Here is a 17,787-nt window from a genome sequence, read left to right as displayed (position 1 = left end):
CTTTATGAAGGTCAGGCTCTTACCGTCACCTTCTTCCTTTAAGAGGAAGTTGGCACAAGCGCATGCAGCTGAAGCGACATCTAATTGTTCATATGGTGTCATGGGTGGTTCAACGCCTCTGTCTGGGCAGAGCGGCCAGTGCACTCCAAACAAGGTTTTCTTGCCTTGAAGGCCATAGAAAAGGATGGTGTCGTTCTGGCAGTCAAAAATGCATGCGAGTTCTTCGTCGTACGCGTCCAGACTGTAGGCCTCGACCAGGCAGATAGCGGTGCCGAGCTCCGGAGGCTGAGGCAGCATGGGGACAAAGCGCGGGCGGAGGAGGACCGGAAAGAGCTCGTTAGTGGACCTGGTGGAGACATAGAAGCCGAGGAGACGGGGCGGGTGGAGGCTGCGGAAGCGGCGGAGAAAGGCCTTGTCGGATACAAGGAAGAACCAGCGCTTGCAAACAAGGATGGCTCGGACGAGGGTGGTGGGCAGGCCGAGTCGGACAATGATCTCGACGAGGAGGTCGTCGTCATCGAGCACCCTGGATATGGTGTCCACTGCCTGCGGTGGCGGCACGGATTGGGAATGCTTCTGCATCTTGTCATCCGTACATGGTGTTTTGGAGAAGGGATCCATCCTGAAATTAGCAGCATCGAGAATCAGTACGATCGAAGTGAACCTGAATGCAAAGTACTCCCTTCGTTCGTTCCTAAATATATATAAGTCATTTTAAAGATTTTATTAATATGAACTACGTACAAAACTCCTTGTTAATCGGGGTCGGGGCAGCCGTTCGTTGGTGATCAACAAACCCCGTTCTCTGGCTTGGCCGTCGTGGAGGCGCGCGGGTCGGCAACAAACTCCTTGTTAACCTCAACAGTAAGTAAAAAACAGATCCGATTCACTCCCCTGCTGGATAAGAAAAGCTTTCCCCAGACATTCTTCAGGTGTATAAGAGGAAGTTGGAGATCTTCCTGAAGCGCTGCATCTGTTATCTAGTTTCTTCCTCCTATCTTAGGGCTGCAGAACCAAACTAGGCTCTTAATTAGAATGGTCAACATGATTCGTGCGCGGAAGAGAGAGTTGTGAACAAGCAAAGCAAGGTTCAGTCCGGCAGTAGTTTCTCGAGAATTAGTCTGAGGAACCTCGCAGGGTTTCAACATAAGCGACTTTACCAACCACCGCATGCATGGGACATACATGCATGCAGATCCCCCGATTTCCCACAACAGATCCAACGCTTGTAACAATCAAAAGTGATGTAAAAAACGCGGAATTATCGTCCTACACGGGAAGGGCTAGAGAAGGGCTACATAGGAAGCAACCTTGGAGATGTAGGGGGGCGTTCTCGCAGAGGTAGATCACAAGCTGCGCCGCAGACGATCACCTGGAGAGTGGAGAGGGAGGAGGGAGACGGGGGGAGATGATGCTATGTTTTTTTGTTATCCTCGTGCGGCTCGCTCGGGGAGGACAGAGAAGATGCCGCAAGGCCGAAACGCTTTTTTCCCCTTTTTTTTTCCTTTTTGTGTGCGGCAAAATCGGTGTGAAAACTACTCTTTTTTTTCTTTTGGGCGAGAAACGTTTTCAGATAACACATCCCTCCAGGGTCATTGGATCTCTCTTGGAGGAGATAACACGTCGTTGCCGATTTTGGAGTACCTCGTTGCCGATTTTGCAGAAAACCCCATTATTTATTCTAAATCAACTCGTAGTCCTTTTGTAAGTGGGAAAAACGTTTCATTTTTTGTAAAAAAAAAACATGTGTGTTACCGGACCGTACACCGCTCGAGCTCCCTCCTTGTCGAGCTCTCATCGCTCCCTTCGCGTCCTAGATCCTCCTCGTCGCCGACCCTGCATCTCCGCCACGCCCCGCCGCCGGACCTCCGGTCGCTCCGCCACCTCGCCCCTCTCCCTTCTCCTCCTTCCTCTCGATCTCCTCTCACATCTCTTTCTCTTTCTCGCTGTCAGGGACCTCCACGAGGACAATGGTGCCGCCGTTCCTCGATCTCGCCAGATTCGGCCGCCTCGCTCGGCACCGGCGGCAGGCCACCTTGCTGCTCCGTTGATGGCAATGGCGGCTCCTTCTGGCTGGATTGACCGCCGCATCCCCATCCCCGCCCCCGTCCTCCCGGACCTGCCCGCCCTCCATCTCGCTGCATGCGGACAAGCTCCCCGCCGACGGGGTCCGGACGGTGGAGCTGCCGTGCGGGCTGGCAATGGGGTCGCACGTGACGGTGGTGGCGCGCCCGAGGCCCGCTCGGCCCGAGTACGATCCCAAGATCGCTCAGCGCAAGGACTGCTGGAAGACGCCCCTCATGGTGTCGCAGTTCATGGTGGAGCTGATGGGCACCAAGGTGGTGGACGGCGAGGCGTCGCCCAGGATCCTGCACTTCAACCCCAAGATCTGCGGCGACTACAGCGGCAAGCTGGTGATTGAGATGAACAGCTGCTACCGGATGCAATGGGCGCGCTCGCATCGCTGCGAGGGCTTCGCCTCCCGCCCCGCCGAAGAAACTCGTGAGTCGAGCTCCAGATTTGCTTACTTATTGATTCATTTAGCTTAGGTTGAATCCATGTTGATTTAATTTGAATTCATCTTGCAATCTCTCGTTCTTCCGTTATTTAGTGATCTAACTTTTTTAGAAAAGGATTTAGTGATCTATCTGACTTAAAAGAGTATTGGATTGAGGTTGGTAGGAACTAGGAAGGGATGGTTGTCGTCAATTTCAGTGGTCTGATTGTGTGTACTAACAGAGTAGAAAAAAAGTGCAAACTTTGGCAAGAAATTTCCAGAGAGGGTTGGATTTCTTTTGCTTTATGGAGAATGTTCCTGATGGTGATTGTGCTTAATTTGTCAAATTAGTGGAATATTATTTATAAGATTACAACAATGATGTGAGTTTGACGTTAACATGGCGGTGGGTACTTGAAATCCCTGTTCCCATTTCTTCTTGGCCAATCAGTGAAGGAAGGTCACAAATAATTGTGTGCTTAATTCCATGTATGCATTGCTATTATTGGTGAATAAGTTAATGAACAAATAAAACAGGAAGATCATGTGATAGATTTTCTCCTGAGCATTTTTTTCTTCAATCTTCGTATTTCCTGTGCTAGAAAATGTGAGGACTAATCTTTTGATCCATTTTCTGTCAATGAGTAAATAATGTGTATAGAAAATCGATGCTCGAGATTACGATTGCTTCATACATACTCCGTAACTAACTTGCTACATGAAGCAGATTTGGGGCTGCGCTCAACTTGTGAACCCTGATCCAAATCTTGGTGTGTGTGAATTCTGAATCAAGAGCATGCAACCAGTCTTTCTGAATGAAGGCACCGAGAGAGAGAGAGAGAGAGAGAGAGAGAGAGAGAGAGAAGAGAGAGAGAGAGAGAGAGAGAGAGAGAGAGAGAGAGAGAGAGAGGAGAGAGAGAGAGAGAGAGAGAGAGAGAGAGAGAGAGAGAGAGAGAGAGAGAGAGAGAGAGAGAGAGAGAGAGAGAGAGTGACGTAGCTGGTCTGCTTTTCAGATGGCTTCAGGGCAGAGGAGCTCCTCTCCCACGCGGTCGGAGGAGGCAGGGGAAGCAGTAACAGAGGTAGGAGAGAGCCAAAGAGGAGAAAAGAAACAAAGATAACATAGACTCGGCCTCAAAAAGAACAAGGGACTTCTGGCACGCTAGTAGAAGTAGGGATGATCCCTTCACCGAATAAACATCTCGAGTATGTACACGTGTATTTTGCTACCCCAACCTACACATTGTAAGATTTGATGTTAGATTTTTTTTAGGTTGGTCATTCGTCGGTAAATCAAAGGTATTGGCTCGTCTAGAAAGAAAGTAATGGCTCTCAGCACTAAAACCAATATGCATCATGTTTTTGAAACATCACTGCATTTCTTACAAAATGTGTTTTGCTTATTCACAACACTTATCAAAATGATTTTTAGTAAGAAAAGAGAACCCAATTTTTCGGATTATATTTCTCCCGTTACAACGCACGGGCCTTTTTGCTAGTGAGGAAAATAAAAGGCACACATATGAACGCACACAACCCAACCCCACACTCCACGCGGTCAACCCCCACAAACAACCTCTTTACTGTTTGCATCTTCCTTGGGCAACATCTGCCCCGAGCGTATGACCGTGTGGGCTACATCGTCCTTAGCTTTTTTTGTTCCGCATCCCGGAGCATGCGGAAGAAAGGCGTCATCCTCGTTTTCAGGACGGGACATGGCAGGGAAGGACACTGGATTTGATGCAAAGGGGGCGAGAGGGGAGGGCGAGATGATAAGGTCGAGCTCCTCGTCGCCGTGATAGATTCCAACAAAAGGTGGCTCTCTCGGATGGTCTTCGGACGGTGCACAGCCATCGAGCGGCTGAGGCGTGCACCCTGACTACCTACGCAAAGCAAAGTGAACATAAATGCAAAGTACTCTCTCCATTCCTAAATATAAATATAAGCCTTTTTTAAGATTTTTTTCGAAATTTGTTCTGGAATTTGAAAAATGTTTCGAAATTTGAAAAAAACAATGTTCCTGTATTTGAAAAACTGTTCTCGAATTTGAAAAAATGTTCCAGATTTTCAAAAAAAAAATCCCGATTTTGCAAAAAGTTACGGAATTTGAAACAATGTTCCGGAATTTCAAAAAAAGTTCCGTAATTTTGAAAAATTGTTCTGGAATTTGAAAAAAAATCCCGATTCTGAAAAATGTTTCAAATATTGAAAAAATTGTTCCAGAAATGTTATCTAAATATTTCGTATTTATGAATAAAATGTTACGAAATTTGAAAAAATGTTCTGAAATTCTTATCTAAATGTTTTTTATTTTATATGAATTTTTTCGCAAAATGTTCTGGAATTTGAAAAAATGTTCTGAAATTTGAAAAAACAATGTTCCTGTATTTGAAAAACTGTTCTGGAATTTGAAAAGTGTTCCAGAATTTGAAAAAATGTTCCACATTTTCAAAAAATCATCCCGATTTTGATAAATATTCCGGAATTTGAAACAATGTTGCAGAATTTCAAAAAAAGTTCCGGAATTTTCAGAAATTGTTCTGGAATTTGAAACATTGTTGCAAAATTTGAAAAAAGTTCCAGAATTGTTATCTAAATGTTTCGTATTTTTGAATAAAATGTTACGAAATTTGAAAAATGTTCTGAAATTTTTATCTAAATGTTTTTGATTTTATCCTTTGTTTTCAGCTAGTGGGCTGTCCATTCATGATTCCTCTGTGCGTCCGCGCGCTGCTGGACGCAAAGAGAGTCCAATTGGAGCTCCCGAACGATCTTGCCTCCCTCGAGGGCGAACCACTATTGGGCTGGAGACCGAGTTTTATTTACCTTTTTCATAAAACTGCCATCAACAACAAAAAAGACCCCCTAAACTACCATGATCAAACTAAACTGTCATGCAATTTATAAAACATGACATGTCTCTAATTTTATAAAAATAAAACGAGTATGGTTGAAAAAAATTGTATGAACTGCAAAAATAAAAATGTCATGCTAAAGAACTTTAAACTGCCATCCTAGGGATAATAATGTCATGAACAAAAAAGAGCCAACTCTCTTAATAAAAAAGACATATAAAAATTTTGTATGAACTCTCCTATTTGACGTGTTCTGCGTCAAATTGGGATCATACAGCAAGCCTCGAATGGGCTGGCCCATTAGCGTGCTCGCGCGTTTGCCCTGCTCGTACTGTGTCGTAACGTAAAAAAATCAAAATAACAAGCTTCCTCACCAGGAATCGAACCGCATACCATCAGGTTACAATGCGCTGTCACTAACCAAGGCACTGGACGATAATACATTGGTAAAAAGCAGCGCTAAACAATAAAAACTAACCACAGCGCCAGATATAAACACCTTTTCAAATTCAGAACATTTCTTCAAATTACGAAACATTTTTCAAATTCCAAAATATTGCCTAAAAATCTGAAACATTTTTATAAAAATTCCTGAACATTTTTCAAATTCGAGAATATTATTTTGAAAATTCAAAACATTTTTATAAATTTTCAGAACAATTTTTGAGATTCCGGAACATTTTCTCAAATTCCAGAATATTTTTGAAACAGAAACAGGAAAAAAGAAACGGAAAAGAACAAAGAAAAAAGAAAACGAAAAAAAAGAAAAAACGATTCACGAAATCTTCTAGAAAGTTTTCAAAACCGGAGAAAAACGGCCAGGAAAGTCCTAGAAGGTTTCCAAAACCGGTATCTTCGTAACAGTTGATGGGTTGGCCCAGATCATCATCTCTCGTGTTTCTCCTGTGTGTTTGCCCCGACAATTCAACTCAAAGAGTGTCAAATAGGATATTCCGCTTCAGGGACCTATTTGTTCGGACAGGAGCTCCCATTAGCATATTGATGTTGAATTTGTCATTCTTTTTTTATCTCGAGCAATGTTTAGAATCTTGATTTGGTTTTTTTAGAAACTTACATTAATATTATGTTAGTGCACTAATTCATTTTGGGATTTTTTCAAACATTTTAAAATATGCAATGGGTCCGATGCACCGTTTGCACCAATTGCCCAGGTACATCATGTACATCCCCGGTTATGCACGTACCTGAGGGCAACAACTCGAGTTCGAATCCTGGAGAGAGACACTTTATTTTGCTGTTCTTTTCACTCTTGTAAGTTCACTCCGCAGCCCGTTCGTGGGCCTGCCCAACTAGCCGCTGCAGGGACCTGTTCGTCGGGACAGGAGCTCCCCAGGCCTACTATCTCATCAAAATCCACAACGGCCCAGACAACGGCCCACTCTACTTCTCCGCGACGCCCTGACCTATAAAAACAAACTCCGCACACCTTCCGACCAAAACCCTACCCCTCGAGCAACCTCGCCGCCGCCGCCGCCGCCCCCCAGCGTCCGGGTTGCTCGCCGCCGGCCAGCTCGCGCCGCCACTCCACCATGAAGGTACGCGCTCCTCTTCACCTCCCGACGCGTGCAGATGTGATCTCTGCCCGTCCGGCGCCTGATTCGTGTGGTTCTTGCGTTGGTTTCAGTTGAACATCGCGAACCCCACCACGGGGTGCCAGAAGAAGGTCGAGATCGATGACGACCAGAAGCTGTGAGTCTTCCTCATCCCCCCCCCCCCCCTTCGCCCTCTAGATCCGCGTCGTGGAATCACCATGCTTGATTTCTTTTGGGAAATAGCGTTCCTATTTAGCCTATCTGTTTGCACGGTGGTGGACAAGTGAATGCTTTCAGTCTTGTGCATCTAGTCCTTTTATTTTGATACATAAATTGGGTGGTGCGTTAATAGGATGCTCTTATAAATGTTATGATGCGACTAGAATCATGTTAATTGAAGTTCTTTGTGCGCTATGAACAGTGTTCTTATATAACAGTAATAACACAGAGGTTACTACGTTGTGTAGATGTTTGAATGTTGTTTCGAGTTGCATTTTCCTACTTTGACCGACAGATCAATGCACATTTAGGCTGCTCCGAGTTAGCAAGTGCACAACAGTAGTCAATATTGTTGGACGGCTAAGCACACTACCAGGGTGTTTGGTTGGGCTTCCAGCCAGCTTCCGTCTACCGGCTTCTAAGCCAAAAGCTCCTATTTAGGGGCTTCCGGCTGCAGTTGTGGCTTTCGGCCTTGTCACAGCCGTAGCCGAAAGCCACAGCTGCAGCCGGAAGCCCCTAAATAGGAGCTTTTGGCTTCGAAGCCGAAAGCTGGCTGGAAGCCCAACCAAACACCCATTACAACCATCCCACATTCTTAACAAATTGATTGACAAAACAGTGGTTTAAAAAGACTTCTGATGCTCAATATGGATTAGTTTTCGGTGAAACATAGGAAACTATGGACCCTGTAATGCCATGAACAAGGCTGAACTGGTTTTCAACTGGTTAAAAAATATGACAGATGGCGCCATGCCATGATGCAATTAGCTGTTTTGGTGGACAAATGTTGGTACAGAACAAAGTAGTTTACCTGTGCAACTACCATAAGAACGATGTAGTGGTTAATGATCAGTATATTCGAGTTTGTTGACTGACCAAAATTTCCAGTTAGAATTTACTCTTTCCAGTTTTTGTTTCGATGTCTAACATATTGGTATGAACTACAGGCGGAACCTTTATGACAAGAGAATCTCCCAGGAGGTAGTTGGTGATCTTCTGGGTGAGGTAGTTTACTAGCAACATATTTCATGCCAACTTATTTCATGATCCATAACCCCTCAGCTGATGTTTTGATAATTTTGATCAAAGATATCTGTCATTTCTTGTATTTTCAGGAATTCAAGGGTTATATCTTCAAGATCATGGGTGGCTGTGATAAGCAGGGTTTCCCGATGAAGCAAGGAGTGCTAACTTCTGGGCGTGTCCGCCTTCTGCTTCACAGGGGTATAACTTTATTTCCATGATACTTCTGAACTACAATCTTTCCCTCTTGAATCAAACTCTTACCTGTGTTTCTTTTGCCTCTATTCTGCAGGCACACCTTGCTTCCGTGGTTTTGGCAGGCGTAATGGTGAGCGCAGGAGAAAGTCCGTCCGTGGTTGCATTGTCAGCCAAGACCTGTCTGTTATCAACTTGGTGATTGTCAAGAAGGGTGAGAATGATCTACCAGGCCTTACTGACACTGAGAAGCCCAGGATGAGGGGACCCAAGAGGGCTTCGAAGATCAAGAAGCTCTTCAACCTTGGCAAGGATGATGATGTCCGCAGCTATGTCAACACATACCGCAGGACCTTCCTTAACAAGAAGGGTGAGCTCTCAACTGTGTTAGCTTACTGCATTAGCCCTATCCTTCTTCCATTGTGGATCCTGCTGTGTTATTTTGCCCTCTTTCATTTTTCGTAAGGAAAAATATTTTTTCCTTGTATCATATTGCTTGTCTGAGCAGTTTTGTGTCTCTCATTTACTTCTTTCTTACGTAGATGATATTGTTTGTTATTTACAGGAAAGAAGGTGAGCAAGGCCCCCAAGATCCAGCGTCTTGTGACTCCCTTGACCCTCCAGAGGAAGCGTGCCAGAATTGCCGACAAGAAGAAGAGGATCGCCAAGAAGAAGTCAGAGGCTGCAGAGTACCAGAAGCTGCTTGCACAGAGGCTGAAGGAGCAGAGGGATCGCCGGAGTGAGAGCATGGCCAAGAGGAGGTCGAAGCTGTCTGCTGCCACCAAGGCTCCGGCTGTCTCTGCTTAAGATGTTTACAGTCTTTCGTTATTAATTATAATGGCGAAAGAGTTTCAAGCACTTTGTTGGATGATATGAATCTAGCTGCTACTTTGAGCGTTGTTGAGTTGTAATTGATGCTGTTTTGCGTGAACATGGTACCTTATCGTCGGGACTTTGTTACTGAATGGACAAATTTGCATGAACTTGGTAATTGATGCAGTTTTGTGTCAACATGGAACCTTGTCAACACTTACTTGTTACTCGAGTTGTATGGTGGTTCAGGTATTAGAGACCCAGTCTTATCAGCCACTTAACATGGTTCAGTAATTTAATTGGTTCCATTTAAATTCTTAATTTATTAATTTACTAGTGATTTTCATACATCGTGACTGAAATTTGTCCTAGATGATTCCTACAGGTGACGAAGGTGTGAAGAGAAAGCAAAGATTCACACCATATCATAAGACTTGCGTTTCTGCAAATCGGCATTTTTTATTCGCAGTATACAAGTGTGGCTTGGATCTTCGATTGAGCCATTATTATTATTTTGAAATGGAATTGGGATTCGTGTTCTAGAGGTTACAAAGCCAGGTGATTGCATTTGTTCGCACTAGTTCATCTCGTTTCCTCCTCCCCTAAGAGCAACTCCAACATATATCATGTAAAAAGAACTACCGTTCAATGAAAGTTTCGACCAGAAATGTCTCCAACATATAATGTAAAGGTGGAATAAATTTAGAGGATCATATAGAGTTGACCCTAACTTCTCTCAAGTTTACGGAAGTTTCCGTTTTTTTAAGAAAAGCAAAGCTTTATAGATCAACGACGTCTGGTCATATCGCCCAATACGCAAGCAGCCACACTGGGCGGAACAATAGTATCCCACTCGACACACATATTTGGGGAACATTTACCACCGATTTGGGCTAGCTCGTGCGCAGCCGTATTCGGGGTTCTTCTACACGCACTTACACTTCATTTGGAGAACCACAACCTCAATTGAAACTTAATATCTTCAATGATTGCTACATATGGCGAGGCACCAACGCGCCGAATATCCATTGCATCAGCAAGCAACTCAGAAACCGCCTCAAAACTCACTTTGGTGGCTCCTAGTTCAGCAGATGTCGTCATCGCCGTCGCCAAGGCGTTGACCTCTGCACCGAAGGCATCATGAACCTGCTCTTGTCGTCCTGCCCGCATGATGATAACCTGCCCTAAGCTGTCGCGAGCCACAACACCCCACCCATTGAAGGAGTTGCTTGGGGTGAAGGCGCCATCGAGGTTGAATTTAGTGATCTCGGCTCTAGGCGGCTACCACTGCTCTGGGGGTCTCTTAGGCTTAGCCGGCGAGAAAACCTACTCATATTCGAGTGCATCACAGCACGCCCGCCTCACAATCTGTGTCGCATGCACACGGAGTTCTCCTTCTATGACTTTGTTTCGGTTGTTCCACCACTGCCATCAGAAGGATATGATTAGCACCCTTTTTTCTCATCTAGACCCCATAAAGAGTCGAGCATTGCATGCACGCTCCCGATCCCCTCGAGCCGACTCCGCTCTACCTCCAGTCCCGGGTGCTTCCAAGCCTCATGCCTTACATTTTATGAACAGGTGGCCACCATCCTCCTCCCCCCTGCCGCATAGGAAGCACGTCGACGACTCGAGCTTCATACCTCATCTCACCAAGTTTGTGCATAGGGCTAGGGACTCATGACGGATCAGCAAGACAAACATTTGTAGCTTTGCTGGGCATGGGATCTTCCAGATCCACTTCGAGGTCTGGTCCGGCCAACTATCAAGTTGGCTAGTGCCCGCACAGCTCGTGCTTGGTGCCCTGCTTCTTTTCTGCTTGTTCAATTCCACTAGCAGCTTGTAGGCACTCTTAACTGAATGAACGCCCTTAGAACCAAAGTGTCAAGCGATGAAGTCCTCAACCCCCTCTCGCAACGGGATCTGGAGTATGTAGCGGGCATCCTCCGCACAGAAAGTGTCCCTAATTAGGCGTTCATCCCATCCACCTGTGATCGGGCAAAGTTGCCTCGACGAGGGCCTAGGGAGCCAAGGATCCAGCCATATATTGATTCGTGCGTCGTCTTCGACCCTCCAGATGTGGCCCTCTTTCACAACATCCAGCCCTTGGAGAATACTACGCCAAGAATATGAAATACCATCGTGTGCCACAGCCTGCAAAGCCGAACAGGAAGGAAAATAGAGGGCCTTTAGAACCCTTGCACACAAGCTTAAAGGATTCTACACAATCCTCCAGCCTTGTCTCGACAACATGGCTAAGTTGAACCTGTGCATGTCCCGAAAACCGAGTCCACTCATGGCCCTGGGTTGTGAAAGTTTCTCCCAACTAAGCCAGTGCATGGTGTTCCTCTTATGCTGCTGGCTCCACCAGAAGTTACCAAGGAGTGTGTTCAACTCCGTGCAGAATGTTTTAGTCAGATCAAAGCATGACATAGCATAGGTGGGGATAGCCTGCCCTACATCTTTAACAAGACCTCCTTGCTTTCCTTTGCCAACAACTTCTCCTGCCATCCATACACATGCCCACACATGTTCCATTTGATATAATTGAAGGCTATCTTCCTTGAACACCCAACGTGGACAGGTAGCCCAAGATATTTTTCATTCGAGTTCCCACTAAGAATCCCTAGCTCGGTCTTCACTTAATTCCTATCATTATCACATGTATTGGGACTAAACATGATGGTTGACTTCTCCATGTTAATGCATTGCCCTGAACAGGCTTCATGCAGCTGCAAAGCTTCATGAAGTGTTGCTGCTTCCTGCTGTTCAGCTTTGATGAGGAGCATGGAATCGTCCGCAAACAGAAGATGTGAAACACAAGGTGCTCTCGGGTAGATCTTCACACCATCCATGATACCTTTCTCCTCTGCATCTAGCAACAAGGTCGACAATCCCTCGGCACAGATGACAAAAAAGTAGGGGGAGATGGGGTCCCCCTGCCTTAGGCCTCGCGACGGGCTAAACTGATGGGTCAAGGCACCATTAACCTTAATCTCATAGATTCATACCATACGGTCTTAACACGCTTCATGACGAGAGCAATCCATCCCGTGCTGAATCACAATTTGACTAGCATGGCCTCCAAGAAGCTCCACTCAACCCTATCATATGCTTTACTCATATCTGCCTTAACTGCCGCAACTCCATTCTTCCGAGTCCTTTTGTTCATCAGGTAGTAAGATATCTCATAGGCTATGAGCACATTATCTCTGATAAGCCTTCCTGTCATGAACGCACTTTGGTTTTCGGAAATCACCTCGGGGAGAACCAATTTGAGTCTATTGGCAATGACCTTAGAGACAAGTTTGTACAAGACATTGCATAAGCTGATGGGGCGGAGATCTCTGATCCTTCTTGGATTCTTAACCTTGGGGATAAGCACCACCATGGTGTCATTCCACCCTTCTGGGAAAGCTCCTCCATTCAGCACATTTAGAACCTTTTCCACAACTCGGTCTCCCAAGAAATGCCAGTGGCGTTTGAAAACAACCGCCGGCATACCATCAGGTCCAAGGGCTTTAAGGTCACCGGTATGGTCAAGTGCAGCTTTCACTTCTTCTCTAGTGTGGTCATCCTCGAGGACTGTGTTCATAGCGGTTGAGACTCGCGGCTGCACCTTGTCGATCAGCTCATCGAGACGATGCGGGTAAGATGAGGTGAACAGGTCCTCGAAAAAATGAGCACACATAATTAGTTAGGGCCTCCCCTTCCTCCACCACCGTGCCATCCTCCCTTCGGATCTCCTTTATTCTATTAGATCTCTTCCTTGCTGAGGCTACATATTGCAGATACTTGATGTTTTTGTTTCCACCACACAACCACCAAATATGTACCCTTTGTTTTAGTTGGGTATACTTCTTCTCCTTCAGTTCCTCTAGCGCACCTCTCAGTCTTGCTTCCTCCCTGATTTTTTCTTCAGAAACCGGAGCTTTCATGCATCTCTCCAGGTCACCACGAGCCTTCTTGATCCTCCCATCTAACTCTCCCACAACATCTCTACTCCATCTGCTCATATCCCTGACAACGCTTCCGTGATCTCGGGAGACACCACTCCCTTCGTCTTGATAGTATCTCTCACAGGTTGTCTTTACGATCTCCTCACACCCTTCCTCTTGCAGCCATAGTGCTTCAAACTGGAAATTTCGGTCCCCCCTATTCCACCCACTATCCGTGCCCTCAGGGTGAACAACCACTCGTCTGTGATCCGAGTGTCGCGGCTCACCATTCACCACCACATAATTGGGGAAGGCAACACACCATTCACTGTTGGAAGTGGCACGGTCCAGCCTTTCACATATATATGATCGCATCTCCTTACTATGATTCCTCCATGTGTATATGTCGCCTTCAAACCCTACGTCTCTCACCTCACAGTAGTCCAATGCATGCCGAAAATCATCCAGAAAATGTTGCGGGCGATCAACACCTCCTAGCTTCTCATTCCTTGTCAAAATTTCATTGAAGTCGCCAAGGCACAGCCACGGGCGCCCACTCTGGTGTTGTTGCTTCAAAATGTGTAGCATCTTCCATGTCTCTTTTATCCTCTCCATGGACGATTCTCCATAGACCCTCGTAAGACACCACACCAGCCCGTCCTCTCTAGATATGTCCACATCCACGTGTCTCCTTCCATAGGATCTAAGAGAAACATCCATGTCGGGCCATTCCCGAATCCCCGACAGTTCCAACTGATGATTTTCATTGCTCCTGGCGGGGCTACTTTGGCAGCCCAACCGATATATCTGAAGAAGTGTGTTCACTTGTCCTGTCAATGTTCCCCACCTGCGTATTATGTACCCTCATTTGGTCGGTATTCCCCTCCCCACGGCCTTTCTTTGCACTAATTCCTTCATCAACATCCATTTCCTCCCCTTCTCTCTTCCCCAGCTTCACCCCCAGGATCTCCAACGTACTTTGCTTCTCCGAGCGACTCTTCCATTTGAACTTCTTGCCACTCTTCCCCTTCGCCAGAGGATCATCCGCCACCAGTCCTACTGCCTGCATTGCAGCTCCTAGCTCCACGGCTTCATTTACCATTGTGTCTCGTTCCCCCGTCAGTGCTGCTAGATCCTCTTCTTCCTGATCTTTATCTACAGGGCCATGATCGACGGCCATATTATTCTGCTCGGAAACTAGTTGTTCATTTGGTGAATCCGTGAAGTGGATGCATTTGGTCGTCTTGTTTACTTTTGGTTCCCCTCCCTTGGCAGCAATCTTAAGCGGGCTTGTTACCTCCGTCTCCTCTCCACCCTTGTCCTTGCCACTGCTTTTGGTCGCTGCATCATCCTTCCTTCATGATGTTTCATTACTACATGATCCCCTCGAACCCTTTCCCCAACCGTACATCCTTCTCCCTTCTTGGCTACCTTCGCTCCCACAGAAGCTTCTGCTACCCTGGCCTCTTCCGTAGGCGACGACTTCAGTCCTCCTATTGCTCACCTCCGCCCTCAGCCATGTCCAATACTGTGGCGCTTCACCCTTCGGAGGTTTCATTCTACATTCCTTTTCCCCATGCTCGATCACACCGCAGGTATAGCAAAAATGTTCATATTCAAACCGGCACCATAATAGCCCCTTCTTCTTCTAGAACTTCTCCCCCATCCCACAGCCTCCCTTCCCGTCTTCTCCTCCTCATTATTGTCCCGATCCAGGACAAAGCCTCTCATTAGCGGTTCTGTGATGTTCAGTTTTACCTTCACCCTCACGTATTTCCCTACAGCCTTCCCATCGGGCCCGACATCCATATCCACCAGTTCATGGAAGTCAGCTCGGATTCGCTCTCCTGTTGCTCTGTTCATTTGACCAAGGGGAAGTCTGAAGACACGGATCCACATTGGAATTAACTTAAATACATATTCATCCACCTTCTTATCCGAATCAAATTCCTCCATTACAAACAGCTCCTTGTCAAACCACCATGGCCCCTCCTCCAGTGCTCCCCTCCATCCGGCCGCTTGCCGAAACGTGAACAGGAAGACGTTTGCCTCCAGCTCCTTGCACCCCAAACCTTTGATCGGACACCAGATTCTTCCCAAAGTTTGTCCTACCACCCCTGCATGCACCGGCTTCTCCGAGAAGAGCTTTCCAACCGCTTGAGGATCATCCAGAGCCCCTACACACGCCTTCGCCTTCTCCGTTTCCCCGATCTTGAGCCCTCTTCTCTCCGCCGCCGAGAGCTTCAATCCTCTCATCAGCCCCTCCACATCCTCCATCGCTCCTAACCCCTGACTTGTGAAATTAGCCAGAACCCTAGGGACTGACCGTCGTGTACGATTGCGATCCCTAGCTCACGGAAGGCTTATGGTGGCTGGGATGGATCGTGGTGACGGTTTGGTGCTACAATCTGCACACGAATTGTTCTATGAGTGCGAGATCGGCAGAGGGCAGCAATCAGCACCCCCAACACGGGGAGGAACCCTAGCGAGAACGGGATCGCCTAACCATGACTTACGCTAACCGCCACCGTGAGGGGCGGACCAGGCCTGTAATGTAGTTTTCATAATTTTTTGGCGCACAAGAACAACATGAAACTTGTCCGTTAGAAGGGTGTGAGGTCGTGCGCCCCCTGTTTAGCCGTCTCTATGCCACCGCACGGCCTTGTGTCGCCCTAGCCGGAGACTGCCATGTGTGTCACTGGTTGGCGGCCCATGGGCCATTGTCTAATTTTGCTCAATGAAAAATAAAGTAAAAAACAGATGTAGGAGAAGAAGTTTACGGGATCTGACAAAAGTAGCTCTCAGGAAAGTTTCTCTAAAATTCACAGACGTCCTCTAAAAGCATTTTTACAAGAAGTTTTTTGGATGGATGGTTGGAGCTGCTCTAAACCTAGGTGGCTTGGCAAAAATTTCCCCTACAGACCTCATCAGCGAGCCCATGGATTCGCATGGGGAATCCCGATGGCTCCGTACGGATAGTAGTTTAAGTTATGGTTCCTCGCAGGTGCGGTTCTCGGACGAATGGCGGCGTTTCTTCTTTGAATTTGTCTTCCGGGCTTTGATCACATCGAGTTCGTCCGTTTGGACGTAGTCGACGAAGCTCCGGAGTATATTTCTATGTCTCCTTAAGGCAGTGAGGTTTGCGATTCTCGTCATGTGTCGACATTTGGTGTTACGTGCTTCAGATCTATACAAGGGTTCAACGACAACAACTGCGGTTCCAAGGTACTGGTCCTTACTGACACGTGCATAAAGTATTCCGAGCTGTCATCAAGAAGGTCAACCCGGCTTCGGTAGACGAGCACCGGCAGTAGTGGTCGTTCGGTGGCCTCTGAATCTCGATGTAACTTTTATTAAATTTGAGATGATTTGTACTTTTCATGAATTTTTATAATATACGTGATTCTTTCCGGAAAAAGAAAATTAGACAAAGTTTTGGTAGGATAGTGCCAACAGTCTGATGCTAGGGAGAATTTCTTCGTGTTTGTTGTGTATGATTCTTTTCCCTTACTCTTATGAATTTATGCCAACTATCAAGGAATTCCTATGTTGCAAGTTTCTCCTCTGACTCGTATGTGTAGTCTTCTCTAAAGCAACCGGAAGTACAAAAGCTAAAACTTGTTCATGAAAAGCTGGTTTTTTATTAATGTATATTCACCTTCTCCTCTTGTAGATCATATATTTGACCCTACACCGTCCTTAACTGAGTCATCTTCCTCCTTCTCATGACAGTTTAACTATGCAATCATCTTGAATTTTCCTAAGGGGCGGTACATTCTTCCATTACACCTTTGTCTTGGTACAAGCTACCTGATTTCCTTCCTTTCTTCTTCCGCATTTCTTTGTCGGATTATGATCAGTTCTAATCAATCCAACTTCGAAGGACAAACCCCAAAGATGGTAAAACATATGTGTGGACACAAGATCAAAGACAAGTAATCACACATTATTAAGAAATTGAAAAAACGAGATGTGATTAACACTTCAGACTAGTTTACGTTTTTCATGATACCGGGCAAGTCTACAAAAACAACCACAACTAGATGCCACAATAGGGCATAGTTATTCGAATCACTCCGCTCTTTCCCCCAACCGCACGAGAGGCGATTTGGGATTCCGTCGGCACAGCCACAAGTCCCCACCTCCATCTGCTAGCATCTGCAGCAGTGCCCCCAACAGCCCTCCCCCCCCCCCCCCCCCCTCCTCCCAGGACATTTTTTATCGGTGGCGTGAAAATATGGCTCAATCGCACCCTTAGGAGCCCGTTTTTTACCGGTTAGGGCTGAAATTGGCCCCGGCGGTTGTAGGCCGAACCCGGCGCGTTCGGGGCTGCCCGAGGGCGTCAGCGAAAATGCTTTTTCGCGTGAAACAGTTGTGGACCCGCCGAGGCAGCGACTAGCGCGCGGTCGTTGTCCTTATCGCCTCGTTTCTCACGGGAATCAATGCAAAGGCTGCACCGCCAGTCAGCCTTCCATTGATTCTTCACGGACGGCGCAGTGAAGGCGCGGCGACGCGCGTCCGGCGATGCACGTCCGTCCGCTTCCGCCATGCGTTCACACGGTTGTCGTCCACCCACGGCTATATAAGCCACCCCTACCCTCGCCGATGGCCACACACCTCTTTCGCCAGACCCTCGACATCGACGCCCTCTTCTCTTTTCGTCCTTTCATTGTCGGCACCTCCTCTCCCTCTCTCCC

At 46.7% G+C, this 17,787-nt stretch overlaps 1 protein-coding gene across 1 annotated transcript; it reads left to right on the top strand.

The window, feature by feature from the left end:
- The first annotated feature begins 6,810 nt into the window (after positions 1–6,810).
- On the top strand, positions 6,811–9,350 carry LOC123424526 (40S ribosomal protein S6). The gene is made up of 6 exons (XM_045108155.1): positions 6,811–6,905; positions 6,995–7,059; positions 8,069–8,126; positions 8,237–8,345; positions 8,437–8,709; positions 8,905–9,350. The coding sequence occupies exons 1-6, from the start codon at positions 6,900–6,902 to the stop codon at positions 9,144–9,146; spliced, it is 753 nt and encodes a 250-aa protein (XP_044964090.1). The 5' UTR covers positions 6,811–6,899; the 3' UTR covers positions 9,147–9,350.
- Positions 9,351–17,787: the final 8,437 nt, after the last annotated feature.

Source organism: Hordeum vulgare, chromosome 2H (assembly GCF_904849725.1).
Source record: "Hordeum vulgare subsp. vulgare chromosome 2H, MorexV3_pseudomolecules_assembly, whole genome shotgun sequence".
NCBI classification, from domain to species: Eukaryota; Viridiplantae; Streptophyta; class Magnoliopsida; order Poales; family Poaceae; genus Hordeum; species Hordeum vulgare.
The sequence above is the reverse complement of the archived record's forward strand: the minus strand, read 5'-3'. Positions and strand labels throughout refer to the sequence as shown.

Excerpts from the sequence above, each read along its gene's own strand:
- LOC123424526 (XM_045108155.1), top strand. Across the intron at positions 7,060-8,068 it reads ATCGATGACGACCAGAAGCT|GCGGAACCTTTATGACAAGA; the intron begins GTGAGTCTTCCT and ends TATGAACTACAG. Across the intron at positions 8,710-8,904 it reads GACCTTCCTTAACAAGAAGG|GAAAGAAGGTGAGCAAGGCC; the intron begins GTGAGCTCTCAA and ends TGTTATTTACAG.